This window comes from Nothobranchius furzeri, chromosome 16, assembly GCF_043380555.1.
Source record: "Nothobranchius furzeri strain GRZ-AD chromosome 16, NfurGRZ-RIMD1, whole genome shotgun sequence".
NCBI classification, from domain to species: domain Eukaryota; kingdom Metazoa; phylum Chordata; class Actinopteri; order Cyprinodontiformes; family Nothobranchiidae; genus Nothobranchius; species Nothobranchius furzeri.
The window spans coordinates 2199483-2222191 of NC_091756.1; the positions used below are offsets into that span (position 1 = coordinate 2199483).

General features: G+C 44.8%; 1 protein-coding gene and 2 long non-coding RNA genes across 4 annotated transcripts; 2 read left to right on the forward strand and 1 right to left on the reverse strand.

The window, feature by feature from the left end:
• Window positions 1–891: 891 nt before the first annotated feature.
• On the forward strand, window positions 892–2077 carry LOC139063464 (uncharacterized). Its single transcript, XR_011516808.1, has 2 exons — window positions 892–1337; window positions 1517–2077. It is a non-coding gene; the product is annotated as an uncharacterized lncRNA (long non-coding RNA).
• A 204-nt stretch (window positions 2078–2281) lies between these two features.
• LOC139063465 (uncharacterized) lies at window positions 2282–4852 on the reverse strand. The gene is made up of 3 exons (XR_011516809.1): window positions 4724–4852; window positions 3988–4263; window positions 2282–3861 (listed from the first exon to the last, which is right to left on the reverse strand). It is a non-coding gene; the product is annotated as an uncharacterized lncRNA (long non-coding RNA).
• Window positions 4781–12797, forward strand: kdelr2b (KDEL endoplasmic reticulum protein retention receptor 2b). Of its 2 annotated transcripts, XM_015941461.3 has the most exons (6): window positions 4781–4991; window positions 6482–6582; window positions 6728–6886; window positions 6978–7230; window positions 11633–11749; window positions 12049–12797. In XM_015941461.3, exons 1-5 carry the CDS (start codon window positions 4901–4903, stop codon window positions 11725–11727), a joined length of 699 nt encoding a protein of 232 aa, XP_015796947.1. In that variant the 5' UTR covers window positions 4781–4900; the 3' UTR covers window positions 11728–11749; window positions 12049–12797. The 2 variants fall into 2 exon arrangements, with proteins under 2 accessions (XP_015796947.1, XP_015796948.1); XM_015941462.3 differs by lacking the exon at window positions 11633–11749 and having other exon boundaries at window positions 4786–4991.
• Window positions 12798–22709: the final 9912 nt, after the last annotated feature.

Below are 22709 nucleotides of genomic sequence, written 5' to 3' on the forward strand. Positions count from 1 at the left end.
TTCATGTCAGAAGATGCTTTGAATGCACAAAGAAAACAAATAAATGTGTTTTGACCTTTGACGTGTTCAGTGCTTTGCTCAACCTCATGTTTATGCATTAAAGTTCATCCAGGGACCATTAATCTTCATGCTCACAGTGTCATGGCTAATTGAATCATTTTTGTGTTGAATGGTTCCCACCACCAGCCAACCATGATGCCCCCACACATCCCTTCTCCCAGGTCACCTCTCTCCATCGGACTCGATGACCTGTGGCCCTCCAGCCACCAGTGTGTGAGACGTATTTGCAGATGACACCACCCTCATTAGTCTCCTCTCAGACGGGGACGAGTCTGTCTACTGGAGGGAGGTGGAACCACTGGCATCCTGGTGCAGCCACAACAACCTGGAGCTGAGCGCCCAGAAGACAGTGGAGATGATTGTGGACTTCAAGAGGGTGTCGGCTCCATTAACCCTGAAGGAAACCCCCATCTCAACTATGGACTCTCACTGCTTTCTTGGTACCACCATCACCCATGAAGTCAGGAGATGTCCATCATCAGGCAGGCCCAGAACCTCGCACCACTAAAACAGCTTCTTCCCCTCAGCTGTAGGCAATGGCGGTTTTAAACAGGGGCCCACAGGGGCCTGGGCCCCTGTAGAACCGGCCCTGGCCCCTGTTGTGGCCCCTGTGCTGAAGAGATCGGATTTTTTTTTTCGCGCGCTGCCTCGGAGACGGGAACTAATGCGCTGCAGCGTTTCACACGGAGCCTTTAGAGCGCAGCACACTCTGTGGACAGAACTGTTTACCCGGTGGATTTTTGAATAAAAGATTAAAAATAGTTTAAATGGGACCCGAAGAAGTTCTTGAGGACGCCAAACGGAAAGACGCTAAGAGACGAAGGTAAGCAATGCAGTTTATTTTCCTGACATCAGTGTTTTGATCGTGGTCGCGCGTTTCGGTCGTTTACTTTTAAGTTCCTAACTGAGTCTATCCACAGTTAACACTGATTTGTTTTTCCTTTGTAACATTAACTGTAAAATAAACATGAAGTTGCTGCATTTCAAGCCTTAGACACGTTGAGATTAGATCACAGTATTCATTTATCTATGACTCTCGCAGCACTGACTGGAAGCATCAGCGGGACGTTTTGTCCTTTTTTTACCGCTGTTGATAAAGAACAGCGTAGACAGAGAGGATGAAAGAGAGAAGGAGGAGTTGGTTGGAGAGGAACCAGAGAGGTCAGAGGCTGTCCACCCTGAGAGTGAGGAGGAGGAAGATGTAGGCTGTGAGGGAGAGAGTGAGGAACAAAAAGAGGGACATCTTCTGTCATGTGCACCGTGTGCACTACCGTCAGGTTTGTGGGTGTTGAACAAGCCCTCTGTGTTTGCAGCTCATATTGTGTGTAAAATGCATTTGAGGCATGCTGACTCTGGACCAACATTTCTGTTGTTTATATTTAATAAATAGATAAAATAAGACTCTGAATTAACTAATTATGACTTTTATCCTCATGCTAACATTTATTTTTTTCAGATATCAGCAAGTGTAAGGATGACCCACCTACTCAGCATCATTTGAGGACATTTCCAGTGACATTAATAGGAGACAGAAGACACAGCTTTCAGCCAAGCTGGTATGAAAGTCATCCTTGGGTTGAATATTCTGTTACTATGGACTCTACTTATTGTCATGCATGCAGACATTTTAGCTCTGCCAAATAGTGCAGGAAGTGTGTTTGACTCACCATGTGGATTTAGGAACTGGAAAAAAGCAACTGAGAGAGGAGGGGTTTTCAGTACATGCAAAGTCTTAAAGGCATAAGGATTCAATGACAGCGTGGAGGGACTACCAGAGGGCTGTGGAAGCTAATACAACATTGGCTAATATACTCGACAAGGAACACAGTAAAAGGTTAAAGAAAATCGTGAGTTTATCAAAACAATTGGTGAAGTGATTATGCTTACGTGTGTGTGTGTGTGTGTGTGTTGACTACAAAAAGCAAATTGTATTGTGCAGATATTTTATTTGTTTGAATGTTTATTTTTCATATGTACAGTTCATATAATCTTCAAATAAAGTCACAAACTATAATAATCAACTAGAATTATTTTTTTACTCAAGTCACATGTTGCGGTGAAGCATTCAGAATTGTTATCTGAGTACCATAAAAACATGCCAGTTTTACTTTCACAAGTAAACCATTACTGCATTCACTGTAATAGTTTACTTGTTCATTGTCTTTAATTATGATTTTTTTTCTTGCGCCCCCATGAAAAAATACTGGCCCCACTGTGGCCCCCCTGGAAAATTTGGTCTAGAACCGCCCCTGGCTGTAGGACTTCTGAACACCAAATAACCGTTATAACCATACAGCAGTCGCTTTACATCTATTATTTGTCATCTTTTTCATCTATTTTTCAATGTTTGCACCATTCCACCAAAGCAAACTCCAAGTAACGTGAGACTCCCCCCTACCTGGCAATAAAACTCCATTCTGATTTGGAAATGTGAGTTATGAATGTTTGTTACTGGAAGACCAGATGACCGGCTCTCCACAGTCTCACAGGTAACTGGCCACACTGGTTATGACATCATCCAAAACAGTAACGCTTTCATAGAGCTTCCTGTTGGCTGAAGAGGGACTTTTCCCTCGCTTCCCATTTTACCCTTTGACTTGTTCAGTATCACGGGGAGCTGGAGCCCAAATCCAGGGTCACTGCAGGAGAGGCAAGGTTACACCAGTCCATCACGCACCTCTGAGCCAATTTAGAGTTTCCAGGGTGTGTGTGTGTGTGTGTGTAAATATTCCATTTCCACACAGGTACAGCCAGCTGTTGAACTAGTGGGATGTAAAAGTTTGGGCAGTCTTATTAACCTTCATGATTTTCCTGTAAATCATTGATTATTATGATAAAATGTCCAGTTAAACATATCATGTAGGAGACCCACGCGGTGATGTTTGAGATGTGAAACCAAGTTTTTAGGATTTACAGAAACAGTGCAATAATAGTTAAAACAGTATTAGGCAGACGCATAAATTTGGTGTTTAGCACCAGGTGGTTGTGGCTGCACCAGGAGAGGAGTCCAGTGACGGTGGTGTCGTCTGCAAACTTGATAAGCTTGACAGTCGTGGTTGGAGGTGCAGCTGTTGGTGTACAAGGAGAAGATCGAAGGGGGGGGAAACAGCCCTGAGGGGAACCGGATGGTCCGCAGGTCCGAGACTTTCTTCCCCAGCCTAACTTGTTGCTTCCCGTTTGTCAGGAAGTCAGTGATCCACCTGCAGACGGGGCCAGGCACGTTCATCTGTGACAGTTTCCTCTTTCCTGTTCACTCTTTTTCTTTACATTTTTTAATCACAATTGTCTATTTTTTCTTATTTTAGACATATTTTTAATCATTTTCTAAACAATTTTTTATATTTTAAAAGTGTTGTTTTTGTGATTTTTATGTTGAGAGGCGCTAAAAAAAAAGATTGTTTCTTCTTCTTCTGGAGGAGGTCTGGCAGTCTCGGTACGCTAGGAACCACAACGCAGGTAGTAAAAAGTTGAGGGGAAAATCCTGAACTGTGCAGCTGGAAAAAGCTGTTCAACCCATCCACTCATTGGAAAAAGGACATAATATCACACAGCTGCATTTAAAGTGACATTTCCTAATTCACAACTAAAATTCTTCATTTGTTCCTTGACTTTCATTTTTCCATTCAACTAAAAGAGACTCGGCCCGACTGTTGGTTTACATCAGGAACATGAATGACTCTAAAGCCTCTTTCACACAGAGTCCAGAGGGGATGCGACCTGGAACCTGTGCAGCCTCCAGCGGACTGCCATGTCCACCGGATCATGTGCAGGACATCTCCACACCATTGCTCTGATGGTTCCCTGTCAGTAGAAACAGAAGAAGCCGACAGGTTTTTCTTTTCCAGATGAACCAGATGCACATCACTGCCACATGGATCACTGTCTATCTGGCTCACTAAACGTTTTGTTTAAAATAATTAGAGTTACCTCTAACACCAAACGTATCCAGTCACTAGCTGAGAGAGCCGAGTCTGAAGAGGTTGGGTCGGGTTCTGGAAGTCCACAGTTCGGTCGGATTGATGGTGGTGCTGGGCCACTGTGCTTTTCAAGTTGAGCAAATCAAAAATCTTAAACCAAATCATGAAAGCACCACCCTATTATTAGTCATCAACCAATGAACAAGGATTCGTGACTGAAAGGGTGCCAACACCTTTAATTACACCTCCAACATGTCCGCCCTCCTGTCAAGGGTGTTCTGCTGCCCTGAAAACAGCAAAGAGGAACTGTAACTTTTATCTGCTGAACACTTATAAAAACAAGGGAAGCAGCACTGGTGATGCTCCAGGAATCAGGAAGGGTAAACCTTAATGAAGCTCGAATATGCTGAGAAGTTCAGCCCAAATAAAATATGCAAAGCCACACATAGTTTATTCAAATCTAAAAGTAATATACTTAAGTAAGATGCTGTGTTTACTACTAATGCGTATACAAATAATTAGGTCCATTCCTAAATATTAATACAAGTATTTGTATTAAACTTATACAAGTTTAATACAAATACTAGATTATCTGATATGACTGGCAGATTCTGGAAATAACTTAGTAAATGTTTTCTGTACTTCTGGAACGTTTGTTTTATTTTTAAAGCAGGAAGCCGTTCCTTATGTTTGTATTCGTGCAAATAAATTCCGATACGCTGATTGGTCCAGACTCGAGCGTTTACCTATCCCGATACGCTGATTGGTCCAGACTCGAGCGTGTCACGTTTGCGTTGGACTCCGTAACGTCAGCCACGTCGCTCTTTACTCGCCATTTTCCGTCATCTGAGGCTGGAACCGGACAGTTCGGGTATTCAGGAGTAACAGAGGACCGACTCGCCGGGGAAGGCGCTTCCTACAACATGAACATATTCAGGCTAACCGGAGATCTGTCCCACCTTGCAGCTATTATCATTTTGCTGCTAAAGATATGGAAAAGCAGGTCTTGTGCCGGTGAGTAGAGGTTCGCTGGGACTGAAGTTCACACCTGCCGTTTTCCGGTCCTGTGGGACGGACAGGGACGGGTTCGGCAACGAGACAGCGAACCTGCTAACCCAGGTGTTAGCATAGGGAGCCTTCCCCGGAAGAACGACAAGACGATGCAAGTCAACGGGGCTAAACGCTACCTTCTGACCCGCTTTGCCCCTTTTCCCTCAGTGTTCTCCGTGTCTGGTTCGATGACGTCACTTTCGTGAAGCGCTTTTGTAGTTCTGGACTTATTTTCACACAACACCTAAAATATCGTTCCCCCCCGTTCGAAAATAAGCGCGTTCTTGGTGTCAAAATGCTTCTTCAAAAGTCACGGACATCATATGTGAAATCCATGGCACGCAACAAGCGGAATTAGAAACTAGCGTTTTTAGCCCCGTTGACTTGCGTTCATTTTCGTTTTTGTGGGGAGCGTTATTTCTAATCCTAGAACGTCCAAGGAAGGTCCCGCCTTTCTCGCCTCTGATTGGCTGGAAGGCCTCTCCTACGATTGGCTATTTCGTGTAAGCGGAAGCAGTTTTCCCTCGCTGCAGGTTTTGTGTTTACAGCCAGATCTTGAGGAGTTTTTTGAAGAAAATTTGACTTCGTTGCCATAACAACCATACTTTCTTGTTTAGCAACAAACCCGTTTCTGTTTATTTCATAAAAGAACCTGAAACACGTCAAATGTGAACTTGTAATAATTCTTGTTGTATTTTATCACACTGTAGACTGACTTTACAACACACACGCAAACACACACACACACACACAGTTCACTTGAAATAAATCACGAAAACGTTTACTGTTCGGGGAGTCAGACAGAAACGTCTTCCAAGTGGACCCAGAGAAGGTGGCATCCATGATGTCCCACTCCACATGTGCTGCACCTTATTCCTGCAGGGATCCGTAGTTTTATACTTAACGCTCATCAGAACCTCTACCCAGCGATCAGCGATGCACGAAAACCAAGTAAAACTTCTAAAGACAATCATCTTTATTTGCCGCTCCGCTCCGTGCCCCTGCACAGGGTCAGGGATGAGTAACCATTAGTATTGTGACATGACGAGAAACCAGCCGTACCTCTGAGCGGTAACGAGATCTGGGAGGCTCATTCCACTCCAGCAGCAGCTCAGATCTTCTACCCTCAGATTAGTCCCAGAATGTGAAAGCTGCAGTTGTAGGAGTGGGTCCCAGATGTCTCGGCTCCACCAGCCAGAGCATCGTCAGCGCCTGCTAGACTGGAAGTAACCAGTCAACCAGGGATGAACCACCAGTACCAAGGAAAACGGCAGAATTGTAGCCATTGATTGGGCTGCATGTCAGGTGAGTGAGGTCCAGACCTCTGCAGGGGTGAAGCAGGCGGGCAGCTCTGCTGTGAACATTGCGGGTAAAGATCTCACGAGCATGTTTCATCCTGTGACTCCCGAGAGGAACCTCTTCTGTCCGCTTGATGCTCTGTTGTTTCCTGACAGGTATTTCTGGAAAGAGTCAGGTTCTGTTTGCCTTGGTGTTCACCACTCGATACCTGGACCTGCTCACGTCCTTCATCTCCCTCTACAACACCACCATGAAGGTGAATCCTTGTGTTCCCATCCAGTCCAAGTCCACCAAACTCCCACGCCTGTTTGCTGAAGGCCGGCACGGCGCCGGGCTCGTTTGTCCTCATCCTGGTGTCGTGCTGTTTGTGTTGAACTGACAGACCTACTTCTGGGTTTTAGGTCATCTACATCGGATGCTCGTACGCCACCGTGTACCTTATCTACATGAAGCTCAAGGCCACGTACGACGGGAACCACGACACCTTCAGAGTGGAGTTCCTCATCGTCCCTGTGGGGGGGCTGGCCTTCCTGGTTAACCATGACTTCTCTCCCTTGGAGGTCAGAAGCTTAATGTCAGGATTAACCTGCCTTCTCTTTAGGAGTTTGGTTGTTCTGGTAGTTGGTCTCTAAGCATCGCTCTGTTCCCCAGATCCTGTGGACATTTTCCATCTATCTGGAGTCGGTGGCTATTCTCCCCCAGCTGTTTATGATCAGTAAAACGGGCGAGGCCGAGACCATCACCACCCACTACCTGTTCTTCCTGGGACTCTACAGAGCGCTCTACCTCATCAACTGGATATGGAGGTTCTACTTTGAGGGCTTCTTTGATATGATCGCCATTGTGGCAGGAGTGGTTCAGACCATTCTCTACTGCGACTTCTTCTACTTGTATGTAACAAAAGGTGAGGCACTCTGGAAGCCCACGTACCAGCCCCGCAGCGCTGCTCGTGGGAACCATGTTCATGTTTCTACTAGGGATGCACCGATGGATCGGCATTTGATCCCAATCGGCCGATAGCGCCCCTATCGGTTTTGATCGGAGTTTTCAAAATAGATCAAAGCAGACCGATCAGGTAGGGTTGTCACGGTAACCGGTGTAGCGGTAAACCCCGGTAAAAAAGTTGACAATAATAATAACCGTCTTGTTTTTTAAAAAAACTATATTATCTCTGTGGGTTACCGTGGCTGCGGTGTAGGCGCGGTGACCCTTACCAGCCACCGTATCATCTGCTGAAGTTGCCGGCGGCACATGCGCACTTTGTTGTTTACAACCAAAACTTTCTTGAAGCTAAAGCTGAAATAATGGCCAAAGGAGGAGACGGCAGCGCTCAGGAGGACATTTATTATCCCTCATAGAAGACAAAGTGGGAAGTACGGGCATCTTTTAGATATTTGAAGAATGCCGAGGGACAGTTGATAGAAGACGGCTATCCTGTTTGCAGCACGTGCAGAAAAAGTGTCTGTGAAAGGCAGCAACGCTTCAGATCTCATGACACATCTGCGTGACCATCACCCACAACTCTACAGTCAACGCAAGGCAAGCTAACGTTAGCGCTTTAGCTAAAATGCGTGATCCGAGGATTTGGGTTGAGGGAGAATGCAACGAGTCGCTATATAAAGCAGCCGCAGCGCCGCTACCTGCATATAAACCGTGTCACGGACACCGCCATGTTGAAATGACGCTATGCATTATGGGGCTCCCAGGGGCAGATAAGAGTTGGTCTCTCTCCGAGAATAATTATGAATTTAACAACGATTACTGCCTGATGACATTTTCCCACATCTATAAAGCTCACTGGACGGACACAAACCGAGGACGATATTTTCCTGATATAGGGTTTATTACTCAAGTAAGGGTAAAAAAGTATCTGATTAGAAGGCTACTTGAGTACTGAGTGTCATCTGGTCTAATATTTTAAAACGATGACATCAAACAGACATAAAATAAGAAGTTATGGGCAAATATTGGTATTTTAAAGACTAAAGGGGGAAAATGTAAACAAATAAACAACATAATTACAAAATAACACATTTTAGGCAAAATTTAGACACAAACTGAGGACAATATTTCCTGACATACAGGGTTTATGTAGTTGTGTGAAAATGTAGCACGTTTAAAAAAAATACCGCGATAATACCGAAAACCGTGGTAATTTTGGTCACAATAACCGTGAGGTTAAATTTTCACACCGTGACAACCCTAATACAGACCATTTTAGATTAGGTTACATTTCCTTTATTCCCAGATTATGTAGTTTGTAGCACTCATTATAATGTTGTAGAAAATTTCTGGCCAATCCACGTGATCGGTATCGGTGATCAACATTCTTTGATATCGGTGATCGGCAGCAAGAAACCGGATCGTGCATCCCTAGTTTCTACAGGTTTTTTCCTCTGGTGGTTGGGCAGTGGTGAGAAATCCCTGGACTCGCGTTGAAGCCTTGGTTGTGGTTCCTCGTGCATCTTTAACCAGTTGCATCATTGGCGGTTCATTGAGCTGCGTGTCCAGACACGAAAATCCCTCACCCTTCAGCCAAATTCTCTTGTTTTGAATCCAGAATGGGTCGCCTGTGATTGGTGGAGATCCCATGAGAAAGTCTTTGGAGGGGGGGTGATGGTTTTCTACATGACAGCCAGGGTTTCACAGATTATCCAGTTCGACTATTCAGAGACGTCATCAGCTGAGCTGAGAACTCTGAACGAGAGAAGAGTCAAAGAGAATATCGTGCTGCCGTGTCGGCCCCTAAACGACGTTTCAGGAGCCGGGGTGGCTTCATCTTCAGTCGGGAGGAGACGTTGGTTTACCTTTGAGTTGGATGGTCTTTCTTAGCTTTATCTGCTCCTCCTCAAAGACATAAGGACAAATTAAAAGTCAAAATGTCCCCAAGGGACAGGAAGTGGAAGTGATCCATCAGCTAGCTCCTAGATCGGCCCACAGCCTCCTGCTGATGTTATCAGCTAGTATAAAGTAAACATCCAGCACTCTATTGGAGGTTCGGGATTCTCTTTAGTCTTCAGCGGCTGCGCCTGGTTCAGGCGGGAGCGTTTCTGAAATGAGATCATTGGGTTCAAATAAAGCAACAAACTTGTACATTGATTGTTTTTTGCAAGTTACAAAATGAAAGTTTCATGTTACGTACCGAATGTTACGTGTTACAAAATGAAAGGTACAAGTCACAAAACAAGGTACAAGTTCCAAAACATGTTACAAGTTACAAAACAAGGTACAAGTCACAAAACATGTTACAAGTTACAAAACATGTTACAAGTTACAAAACAAGGTACAAGTCACAAAACATGTTACAAGTTACAAAACATGTTACAAGTTACAAAACATGTTACAAGTTACAAAACATGTTACAAGTCACAAAACATGTTACAAGTCACAAAACATGTTACAAGTTACAAAACATGTTACAAGTCACAAAACATGTTACAAGTCACAAAACATGTTACAAGTTACAAAACATGTTACAAGTTACAAAACATGTTACAAGTTACAAAACATGTTACAAGTTACAAAACATGGTACAAGTTACAAAACATGTTACAAGTTACAAAACATGTTACAAGTTACAAAACAAGGTACAAGTTACAAAACATGTTACAAGTTACAAAACATGTTACAAGTTACAAAACAAGGTACAAGTTACATGTAATATTGTCCCAATCCTCGTTTCATACTGGTGGAGGAGACAGCAGCAGGAGCATAAGGAGAACGGATATTAGAGAGAAAATGTGAGCGGTCTGTTCATTGTTGATGAAGCACTTCATCCAGTAACGGCTGACGCAGCTTATGAAGAGGAGCGTTCACTCCGATGAAGATGTTCAGTTGTCTGGTTTAATGTTTGTAAGTGGTCACAATAAACTGACAATGAAATATGAAAGGTATCCATCAAAGAATGAAGTTCCATAAATATATGAATCACTAATATTACTGGACCATTAGTATCAGCTTGACTCTGGAAATGGGTACTTAGGGTAGTTAGGGAACCAACACTTATCAATAATTTGGCTGTAGTGACTTGTTATGCCTGTCATCGACTAGTCGCTGTCACGTGATAATGACCTGCAAGATGCAGTCCACGGAAAAGACAGCAGCCTGCTGTCAGCAGGTGACAAGCTCCTGCGCGTCGGGAGGCAACGCGCTGTGCCAGAGCGTCGGTACTGACACCCGCCGTAAAACGGACATTTAACCAAATTGTGACCTTTACCCTCTTGCAATTTAACCTTCCCCTCACCCCCATCCTAACCTTAACCAGCGTGCGCATGTAAAGCTCTGATTGTTGACGCGCTCCAGACATCTGCGTCCTGAGCACGGCCACAGTAACATTATCAAATCAGGTGTCGCCACCTCAAAAACTAATTTAACACGCGATCGTTCATGTCGGCTCATTTCCTTTTATGTTTTCTGTCTTTTATTCTTTTATTTGTCCCTGATGCGTTTCGCTGCTGTGGATCGGGGCGCATCACCTGTCTTGTCCTCCGGTGACGCACCTAACTGATGTGGCCGGCGAGCACTCCGCTGTTTTAGCGGTCGGTAGATCTTTTAGAACTGCAGTTCAAAGGTAACTCATGAGGTGAATATATATGAACCCAGGTAGCAGTTTCTCTTTAGGATTGAGAGGAGATGCAGGAAGATAATAAACAGGCAGGACAGAAAAATAGACAAATAAAAACAAGTTAGTTTTGTACCTGCTGGTTGCAACAAACAGACACCATTGAAGGTAATCAGAAGTGAGGAACAGAAAATGAAATAATTATTTTAATGTTTGGAGCAGCAGGAACTCTGAGAGGCTGCAGGCGCATCAGTGAGTTTGTGGCCGCTGCGCGGGGGGAGGGGGGAGAGGGCTGAAGCAGAAACTACCGTTGTTAAAAGAAATGTGTTTAACTTTGAAAATGTGGGCGCAATTTTAACTGTCAAAAACTCCAGCGAACCCCCCCCCCTCCCCCCGTGTGTAAAAAAAAAAATGCTTGGTTACCCATCGTCAGTTTTAGCCGCTGCAGGTGTATGACGTCATCAACAACTAGTCGACTCGATTTTCATTACTTGACGGTCGACTTTAAAAGAAATTAACTCATGCAGCCTCTATTTATACAGGAAACATTATTCTGACTGGCTTAATGAACTGACCTAGATTGGAGTGTTTATTATGTGAAGTGGCTTAAGACGACTCTTGTCGTGATTTGGCGCTTTATAAATAAACTTGAATTGATTTGAAAATTAAAGACGCCTTTTCCTCACAGTAGAAATGCAGCCGACTTGCAGGAGGTGTTGAGTGAGAATGTTCTAACTTCTTGCAGGAGCAATAACCACGACAGAGGCATATTTGGATTTGGGTGTCCAAACAGACGGTGTTGTCCTGTCTGCAAATGAAGGTTATGTTGTGGTCAGTTAGATGGTGAGAAATGGACCACTTGGTACGTTACATTTGTTAATCTACTAAAATGAAATGTGACATGACTGATTATAAAAGCATCAAGTAGATTTGTTTGGTGTATTTAAGATATGAAATAATGCATTTCAACAATAAACAGTACGATTCATCATTACTGTAAAGCAACCAAGTCTTAGGGTTAGGGTTGTAATTGATCTGTAAAGTGAGAAGGAAACGGTTCCTGCGTTGTTCTTCGTAGATGTTGTCAGATTCCATCGTGTGTGAGAAGTTTACCTGTCTGGGATGTTGTCAGTCTCACGTTTCACCTCCATTCTGTTTCAGTGCTGAAAGGCAAGAAGCTGAGCCTGCCTGCCTAAGTGCCAAAGAGACCTGAAGCCAGGATCCAGCAGGAAAGAAGGAACTGCACCCCCCCAGTAAGATGCCTGAGACAGAAGCAGGCCTGGAGCCGTCGCGTCAGCTGCACCGGTCAACTCCGGACACCTGCAGAGGCTCAGCAGGGCTCCCGGGTTTCTGTTTGATACATCTTGCCTTAACTTTTGCGTTGCTCTGGAGAGGAACAAGAGCGGTGCAGGGTTTGGAATTCAACACGACCAATAAGAACTGAAAATTTAGATATGGCTCTAAGTCAGTGAGGTGGACTTGATGTGGTGAGATGGTGTTGAGCGCCAGAGGAGCCATGGTTTCCTGAGTCACTGAGAATGAGTTGGCTGATAAATACGACACACACGTATTACACCTTCTACACACTGAGCTCCTTGTGCATCCACCATGTAGAGCATAGGAGTGATTAAGAAATCCAGCGTCATGAGGGGGTAATTGGTTCTGTTTGCCATAAAAGTTTTTAATAGTACTTTTTAGAAGTAATGAAGAATAAACAGTTAAGTGGACGAGTAAAGGCCGACTAGCATTAGTGTAAATGAACGCCCACTATCACCTGTAAATACACATTACCACGTGTTCATGGAGCAGGATTCAGTAACTCACTGGTCTCACTATACAGGCGTCTTCTTTTACCTTTTATTTAGTTGCTGCTGATTTCCAATAAACAATGTAAAACTTCTTGATTTTAACACCAAGGATCTCATTCTTAAACTGTCTTCTTCATTTCCAGCAAAAACAATTTTCTCCCTTTGTGTCAAGTTTGGGTGAACGTGCCTGCAAGTGTAGAAAAGAGAACAGCACTGATAGCATTCATGTTTCTGGATGGTTATAAAATAAAAACAGCACTGACACGTTATTACCGGTAATCTGCATGTTTAGAGGAAAAGAACAGCGCTGACTCAGCATTAATAAGCCCTGGATGATTAGAAAATAACAACTGCACACAAAACATGTCTGGTTAGTAAATAAAACACACTTGCCTACCAGAAGAAGTCATTCGCTCTCATCTTCCTCTTGCACACTAAAGCCATTAAAGTCCTCTTCGTCAGTGTCTGAGTTGAACAGCCTCAGAAGAGCTTCGTCACGTACCTTTTCTGTGGCGATGTCAGTGTCGCTGTCCGTGTTGCTGTCATCATCCCCGGGTGAAGCTGGCTTGAACGAGTTCTTCCCGCTGCCGTCTCCAGCGCCGAACCTTGGATTCATTCATGCCAAGCTTACGTGCGGCAGCGCTGTTTCCCTCCTTTACCGCCAGATCGATGGCCTTCAACTCAAATGCGGCATCATATGAACTCACACGTGTAGTTACCATGATGAGGGGGTATGGATTTGAAAAACATTCTTCGTGGTGCCGGCTGCTTGCATGTGCTAAATTAAATGAGCACTTACTTCGATTTCCACTTTTGACTTCCACCTGTTTCACTTTCTGCTAAAGCGCCCCCTGCAGGTGAAGGAAAGCTTCAGTAAAGCCGCATGGTTCAAAGCGTGGGGAAAAAGTAGCGGCTTATAGTCCGGAAAATACGGTATATTTGGCACCACTGCCATTTTGACCATGTCGCACGTCCCGTCACACCCAGACAATTCAAAAATGGGAAAAGAGGTGGAGCTGAGAGTGGGGCTGTTACAGTTGGAACAAATGAACCAATGTTGCTACGTAGCTAGCCCAAGAAGCTGAGAAGGGCTTCGAGGACCGGGGTATCCCACCGGCACAGCAGACTGGCTTTGTGCAAGGCTGTAGTCATGCTGGTCGGCTGTGGAGGTCTAATATGGACCAGGACAAGCAGAGCAGAGTGCTGGGATCGTAGCCGGGCATTGTGGCCTTTTACATCAGCATTTGCTCCACGGTTGGAGATCAGCAGGACATTAGCTACATGCTAACCAGAAGCTAACAAGAGTTTTTCCTGGCATTTTTGGCAAGACAAACACAGTAGAGCGACTCCAATGTAAAGGCATCTCCATCCTGCTTAGTAACAAAATCATGACTAGGTAGGGCTAGGAGTGACGGTGCCACAGGAGTTAAGTGCTCGCCCCATAATCAGAAGGTTGCAGGCTCGAGCCCCGCTCAGTTTGTCACTGTCATTGTGTCCTTTGGCAAGACACTCAACCCCCTTGCCTGCTGGTGGTGGTCGGAGGGACCAGTGGTACCAGTGTTCGGCAGCCTCTTCTCTGTGTGAGCACATTCAACAGCAGCCTCATCCCGAGTGCCGGTGCCAATCCCCGCATATTTTTCACCTCCTGCTCCACAAACATGCACATAGGACCTTGGGGGGTGGACTCCATTTCCGCATTCCTGTGGCAACCTGCCCCCCAATTTTATTTGCACCTTATACACGTCTACCGAAGAAATTCCACGCAAACACACACTTAGGGCCTTGGGAGTGAGCACATTCAACGGCACTTGGCAGGGGGATTTCTCAGCCTCCTCCCGAGTGCCGGTGCCCACTTCCATATTTAAACTGCACTTAGACACCGAGGGCTGTGGGTGCAAGTGGGGCGGTGCCCGCACTGCCCGCTCACCACAGCCATGGAATACACCTCATCAACACACAACACTATATTGGAGCAGGCGGAGGGAGACTAGGGGTCTTAGCACACCTCTGTTGTCGCTTGGCTTCCTGGGGCTGGAGGCTAGGAGGGAGATCTGGCCGTCTGGTTGGGGTCTGGGGTGGTGGGTTGCTGTGCTCAGTGTTGGGCGGGGGGGTGCCTGCTCATCAGCACCCCAGCAGAAAGGGTCAAACTCTGGTAACCGGTGATGGTTGTACCCCATGTGCAGCAGTACCGGGACCAGAGTGAATAGGGTGTGTATGGGGAGCATGAGTGGGTGTCCGGCGTGCATTTTTGTAAGTCTTGGGTTGTATGTGCATGTGTGAGCATGAGGGAGGGAGTGTGTGACTGTGTTTGTGTATGACTGTATATGCCAGGTGGGGCCTTTGACTCCTCCCCTCTCCTGGGACTTCTTTTTATGATATAGATCTTCGTCTCCCCTCTCCCTGCCACACCTGGTGTGGAGTGTGGTGCCTTGGTCTGCCTGAGTGTTCGTGGCTCCCGGGTCAGGGGGTTTAAGATCTTTGGCGTCTGCCTGGTCAATCCCGGTGGCTGCCTGGTGGGGTCTGGGTCCCTGGGCTCTGCTGGGTCCCCGGCGGGGGGTGGTCGCCCCTGGGTCCCAGATCGCTGGGTCCCGGGTTCGGCCGGCTAGGGGGTGGGAGGCTGCGGGCGGGCCTGTGGGCTTGCCGCTGAGATCTCCAGGGGCTCTGCCGGCTGCTGGTTGTGGCCCCCCGGGGCGACCCTCTGTCTCGAGGGGGGCGGGGGCCTTTCTGGTTGCAGTCTCCTTGGGGCTCCTGTGTTCTGGGGCAGCGCCTGGATCTCTGGGACTTGGAGCTCCCCCCCCCCATCTCCTGCATATCTTTGGGGGGCGGATCTGTGGTCCCTCACACTCTCTGTTGGACGCTCCTATAGAGAAACCTTACATAAACAAGCGCGTGTACACACACAGGTGATCACACGGTGCTCTCATAAGTATGGACTTGGGCACGGTCAACACATGTCTTAAGGCTGTGGTTGGCACTAAATGCACTGTGATTTATTATCGTGTGATTGTTCAGTAAAACAATGTTGATTTTATATTTCACCATCAGGCTGACGCAGTGATAGCTTGCTCCTGATGTATTGTTGTTGTGTCCCATTTATTTCTATTCTTTATCTTTCTGCAGGTCTAGAAGCAGACTTGTTATTGTTTATCTTTGTGGACCCTCACTCCTCAACTCTGCCACATGGACCCAAGGGATAAACCATCAACCCTGCTCAATGGTCAGCTTTCCTCGCAGGGTCACACCTGTTAGGACAGTGGGAGGGTTATATTAATGTTCCTATTTGAAAACAACTTGCAGCATAAGAGGCTGTTGTTCACAGTGGAATACATCAGCCAGGTTCTTGCCATCTTACTAATGTCTTCCTGAAATATTGGTGATGGCAACTTCTTCCATCACTCTCATTCCTTGGAAAAACAAAGTCAGGTGACACCTTACTTGGTCCTCTTCGTACCAGCTGTCAGTCAGAGGTGAGGGCCAGTTAGCAGGGTCACTTGACAAAGGCTCATCCTCAGAAGTGGGGCTCAGTGGGGGTTCATCTCCAGTCATTTCTATTGACATATTGGCACATTACTCAAAGCACATAGCAATGGAACACATAGACATACTCAAATGATCAGAAACATTTAAATGACATAAAAGTGCAGTTGCCCAGTAAACTTGGAGTCTAGGTACCCTCTACACAAGTACACACACACACACACACACCTGAAGGCTCACCCCGGCTTTCCACAGCAGCCGTCAGCAGCACGTTACTGCAGCAGCACGTCATAGCTGCTGATAGGAACCGCTGTGGTCAACAGAACCTTTTCCACTGGAGCCGTCGGCAGCCGTCAGCAGCACGTTACTGCAGCAGCACGTCATAACTGCTGATAGGAACCGCTGTGGTCAACAGAACCTTTTCCACTGGAGCCGTCGGCAGCCGTCAGCAGCGCGAGTCGGCCGCGTCTCAGGAGCAGCATGTTATGGCAAGCCAAAACCGTCACAATACGCCACTTTCCCAACCCGTCTAGTTAAGAAATGGCGAAAAAAAACGCCGTTTGACGTGCCAAGACGTCGTAAAATACGGCGAAAACTCTGCCAGAACGCCGTAATTTACGCCGTTCTGAACGGTCCCGTAGAACGCCCGTAAAATACGCCGTTTTTTCCGGACATTGAACGCCGTTTTTTACGTCACCCTAATCCCAGACGCGTTCTCTGTGTGGGTGGCGTAAAATACGGCGTTTGGTACGGACATTGAACGCCGCTTTTTTCGCCGTCCTGTGACATAAAACGCCGCTTTTAACGCCACTTTGTGACAGTTTCAACGCGTTTAAAATTCAACTTTACTCTCATTTATGCAGAGCCCTCCCCATGGGTTTCGCATCCACTTAATTTAAACTCCAGTGACCCAATGAAAGACGAGGAGGTTGAGGCAGCACTAATTCATCCCAGATTCGCCGGGCTGTCGGGCTGTGCGGATTGCTGTTTTCTAATACAACTCGGCTCTGTTTCAACTAATTTCACTGTATTGAAAAAGCCTTGAAATGTAGTAATATTATCAACAATGTGTCAACATTATTATTTTTTCTGTCCACCTGTAAAAGGCAGAAACGCTGTTTCAGTCAGACCTGATGATTACTTAAAAGTGTGGCTGCCGTATCAGTCTGTCCTCGTGGCTCGTGAGTCCAGCTGAAACATCAGTGCTCTTTCTGTCCAAAACTCCATTCTTCTTAAGTTCATCCACTTTCAGTATTTACTATTGTGACAGTGTGTGTGGTGTGTGTGTGTGTGTGTGTGTGTGTGTGTGTGTGTGTGTGTGTGTGTGTGTGTGTGTGTGTGTATGTGTGTGTGTGTGTGTATGTGTGTGTGTGTGTGCGTGTGTGTGTGCGTGTGTGTGTGTGCTGTCGCAACGTCCCGAATGATGATGTGCCCTGGCTATTTGGCCAAGGAAGTGTTCCTTTGGCTGACTGGTTAGAGCGTATGACTCTCACCCGGGAGTCTGGGGATCGAATCCCGTCTGAGCCCTCGTTTATCCACCTGGCCACACTATTGTTTTTTTTTTTTTTTTTTTTTTTTTAACGACTGTTATACTTGTCTTACAGGAGCTTCTGAAGATGTTCTGTCTTGCTTCTCCATCATCACTCTCCAGCTCCTCAGACCAGCCACTCCAGAACCTTCCCAGATCCAGGATCAGAGCACTTTAATTAAAGTTTGAAACATGTCTGCTTGTTGTTCTCCTATAGAAGCCTTAAACTAGAATTTGCTAATGAGCTTTCTTGGCTAAAATATGCTCTTAAATGTTTTTATTTACATAATCAAGAAACACGTTTTTCATTGCTGCTTCACCAAGACATGACTGAAAATGTCCTCATGATCCTGAAATGCTGGTTAAAACAAATTACTTTTAACCTCTTATAAAACAAACGTGCCTGTTGATGATTATGCCCACTACAATACTGAAGCACCTGCATACTTGCTACCGATTTGCTAACTTTCTGTAATATTTGATATTTAAGTTGAAAACATGAACTGCTGTAACACAAATTCCAAATGTTCTAGTTGAGCACTTGTTTCTAATCAACTAATCATTATTTCTGTGATTAGTCAGCTTTTTCCTTTTCAATAAACACATGGAAAAATTACAATTATCTTACTGAAAAATGGTTTAACAGTGTTGCACATGTATAATAATCTGCACTGGTTTTCACAGTTACGGCATTCTTCAAACTATAATAATAAAATAAAGTGAAAAGATATTTACAATTGATTACTTCAAGTTCCTACTATTTACATTTTATGCATCGATACTGTAAATGGCTGTTTACTAAGGCATACAAAGTCAGTGCCTGTACTTTTATTGGATTGGCTTAGTGTCTGGCTGCAGAAGCAGAACAGATCGACTGAAGCAACTGTCTCTTTAGGTTTTGAGCACTACAATTTATGAAAAATATTTACAAATTTATAATTAGATATAGATTTAGGAAGACATCGAATGAATGCAACATATCAGCTGGAGTTGTTCCTTCTGTAAGAATCTCTGGATGTTAAAAAGGTTTCTCGTGTTTGCACCTTATGACACAAAGCAGATCAGACTGTCAGGTCTTTGAAGTGATGCTTTTGGGCCTGGTCCCTGGTGGTTTCCAGACATTATTTAGTTTACAGATCTTTAGCTGCACATGGAATGTTCTCATACGGGTTCTTGCCTAGTAAGCAGGGGGTTGCCTCCTGTAAAAATGGAGATGATCAGCCTAATTTTGTCTTTCAGCACACTCCGTAAAGTCCTAAATTTAAAAAATGTGGTTTGTGGGAGAGGCTCATCTACTTTCTAAGGCTAACGCTTTTAAACTCCTCTTAAGCACACACTCAACTTGTTAATAACTAAAAGGATTGTTCAATACCTGCTCAAATAAACAAGGCAATTCTACAGACTTGTGGATTTGTAAGTAGCATTAATGAAGAATACAGGATCATATAGAACCGAAATATGTAGATTTACAAGCAAACTACCTGTGTACAGGCACTGACTTTGTATGCCTTAGTAAACAGCCATTTACAGTATCGATGCATAAAATGTAAATAGTAGGAACTTGAAGTAATCAATTGTAAATATCTTTTCACTTGAAGAATGCCATAACTGTGAAAACCAGTGCAGATTATTATACATGTGCAACACTGTTAAACCATTTTTCAGTAAGATAATTGTAATTTTTCCATGTGTTTATTGAAAAGGAAAAAGCTGACTAATCACAGAAATAATGATTAGTTGAGTAGAAACAAGTGCTCAACTAGAACATTTGGAATTTGTGTTACAGCATTTCATGTTTTTAACTTAAATATCAAATATTACAGAAAGTTAGCAAATCGGTAGCAAGTATGCAGGTGCTTCAGTATAGTGGCATAATCATCAACAGACACGTTTGTTTTATAAGAGGTTAAAAGTAATTTGTTTTAACCAGCGTTTCAGGATCTTGAGGACATTCTCAGAGTCATGTCTTGGTGAAGCAGCAATGAAAAACGTGTTTCTTGATTATGTAAATAAAAACATTTAAGAGCATATTTTAGCCAAGAAAGCTCATTAGCAAATTCTAGTTTAAGGCTTCTATAGGAGAACAACAAGCAGACATGTTTCAAACTTTAATTAAAGTGCTCTGATCCTGGATCTGGGAAGGTTCTGGAGTGGCTGGTCTGAGGAGCTGGAGAGTGATGATGGAGAAGCAAGACAGAACATCTTCAGAAGCTCCTGTAAGACAAGTATAACAGTCGTTAAAAAAAAAAAAAAAAAAAAAAAAAAAAAAAACAATAGTGTGGCCAGGTGGATAAACGAGGACTCGGACGGGATTCGATCCCCAGACTCCCGGGTGAGAGTCATACGCTCTAACCAGTCAGCCAAAGGAACACTTCCTTGGCCAAATAGCCAGGGCACATCATCAATCGGGATGTTGCGACAGCACACACACACACACACACACACACACACACACACACACACACACACACACACACACACACACACACACACACACACACACACACACACACTGTCACAATAGTAAATACTGAAAGTGGATGAACTTAAGAAGAATGGAGTTTTGGACAGAAAGAGCACTGATGTTTCAGCTGGACTCACGAGCCACGAGGACAGACTGATACGGCAGCCACACTTTTAAGTAATCATCAGGTCTGACTGAAACAGCGTTTCTGCCTTTTACAGGTGGACAGAAAAAATAATAATGTTGACACATTGTTGATAATATTACTACATTTCAAGGCTTTTTCAATACAGTGAAATTAGTTGAAACAGAGCCGAGTTGTATTAGAAAACAGCAATCCGCACAGCCCGACAGCCCGGCGAATCTGGGATGAATTAGTGCTGCCTCAACCTCCTCGTGTTTCATTGGGTCACTGGAGTTTAAATTAAGTGGATGAGAAACCCATGGGGAGGGCTCTGCATAAATGAGAGTAAAGTTGAATTTTAAACGCGTTAAAACTGTCACAAAGTGGCGTTAAAAGCGGCGTTTTATGTCACAGGACGGCGAAAAAAGCGGCGTTCAATGTCCGTACCAAACGCCGTATTTTACGCCACCCATGCAGAGAACGCGTCTGGGATTAGGGTGACGTAAAAAACGGCGTTCAATGTCCGGAAAAAACGGCGTATTTTACGGGCGTTCTACGGGACCGTTCAGAACGGCGTAAATTACGGCGTTCTGGCAGAGTTTTCGCCGTATTTTACGACGTCTTGGCACATCAAACGGCGTTTTTTTCGCCATTTCTTAACTAGACGGGTTGGGAAAGTGGCGTATTTTGACGGTTTTGGCTTGCCATAGCATGTCGCGGCCTTTACGCGCCGGTTCTATTTTCTACGCGCGACGCCTCTGAAACGGGTCAAGTTCGACATTTTTGGGGAAGGAAAGACAGGAAATCGGACGCGGAAATGGAGAGAAGCTCCCGAGATTTTCAGAATAAAGAACGTACTGCCTTCCGGTTGCTTTACTTTAAAAAAGGTTACTAACTGTGCGTCCCCGTGAGAAGTTATCACCTAGCTAGCGGTCTCCTTTGTTTTTCAGGTCCGTATTGGCGATTATAAAACGGACAGAATATAAAAACACAAACATTTTGGAGCCATGTTGTAGTTTTCTCCTGCTTGTTGTTGTGTTTACTGACGAAGTCACTCGTGTGACTTCGTGCCCTGTCGGTGACAGCTGCTCCTCTGCTGCGTCGCGTCTCGTGGGAAGGGCCAAGCAGCAGCTAGACGTGCTGCTGCAGTAACGTGCTGCTGACGGCTCCCGTGGAAACCCGGGGTCATGGTGGGTAGAAAAAGAAGCAGCAAGGTCTTTCTCCTCACTATCAGATATTTTTGCAGATAACTCTGGAGACATAGTAGCTGAGGATGTAGACGGAAGCGCATCCTCAAGGGTCAAGGCTGTGACTGCTGTGGACGATAAGATAGATGGCAGGTATTGTCCAGCAGGGGAGGTGGGTGGCTCATCCTGACCAGTGGCAGATGATGATCCAAAATATTTTAGAATTTCCACTGAAATTGCAATTTAAACTGACATAAAAAATACTGTAGACTACCAGAAAGGCCACATTTTATTGCGGAACAAACCACATGAAAAATAGTCAGTGTAACAAATGCAATGAAGGAGCCACACTTCTGACAAATCTGTCCAAACAAGACTGGTCTGCTGCTAAAGATGTGAAATAAAACAACTAAATGAAGAATCTTATAAAAGCCTAAATGATATGTATTTAATCAATGGGTATTGTCCAGTTCCCTCTTTCCCATCTGATATTTATAGTTAATTAATATGTGTGTGTGTGTGTGTGTGTGTTTTCCACTTCAAACACTGGTCTAACCAACCAGACCAGCATGTCCAGTAACATATTAATGTTACAATTAAACAGTTACACTTCATGTAGGCTAGGAACATTCCACCTGCCGTGGCCCGACCGCTTCTGCTCTACATAAACTTTGTGCGTGATCAAATGTCTCTACGCGTCATGCGTCTCCATATTAGAGACGTGAACAAGCGCTGTTCAGCCAAAGTTTCATAATTTCATAAAAAGAACATTTTTCCAAGTGACACATCCCTCAGAGAGACCGGGTTTCCAGACTGTTTCAGTGGGAGGAAATCTTATCGCATGCGCCGTGGTTCTGCGCTGCGAACCCCAGATCTTCAGCTCCCTGTCCACCGTGGGCGCTCCGAGCCGCGCTGAACACAGTGTCCAGTATAAAGCTCTGATGTTCTGATGGGAATATTTTACCTCCGCGATGTGAGTTAACGATTAAAATGTCAGCTCATCCAGTGCGCGTCGGGGTAATTCTTTCAAACCAAGCAACATCCTTGAGTTTATCTGTCAAAATAAACAGTCAAACGGAAATATATGTAACCTGCCGTTTAACTGTTTTGCCTTCCTGTGAAGATTGTTGCAAAGAGAAACAATTAAACTTGATTAACCCCAGAGCCACGCAGAGAACCAGAGCGCATGTGGAAGGTTCCTCCCACTGAAGCGAGTGTTTTCGAAACCCGGTCT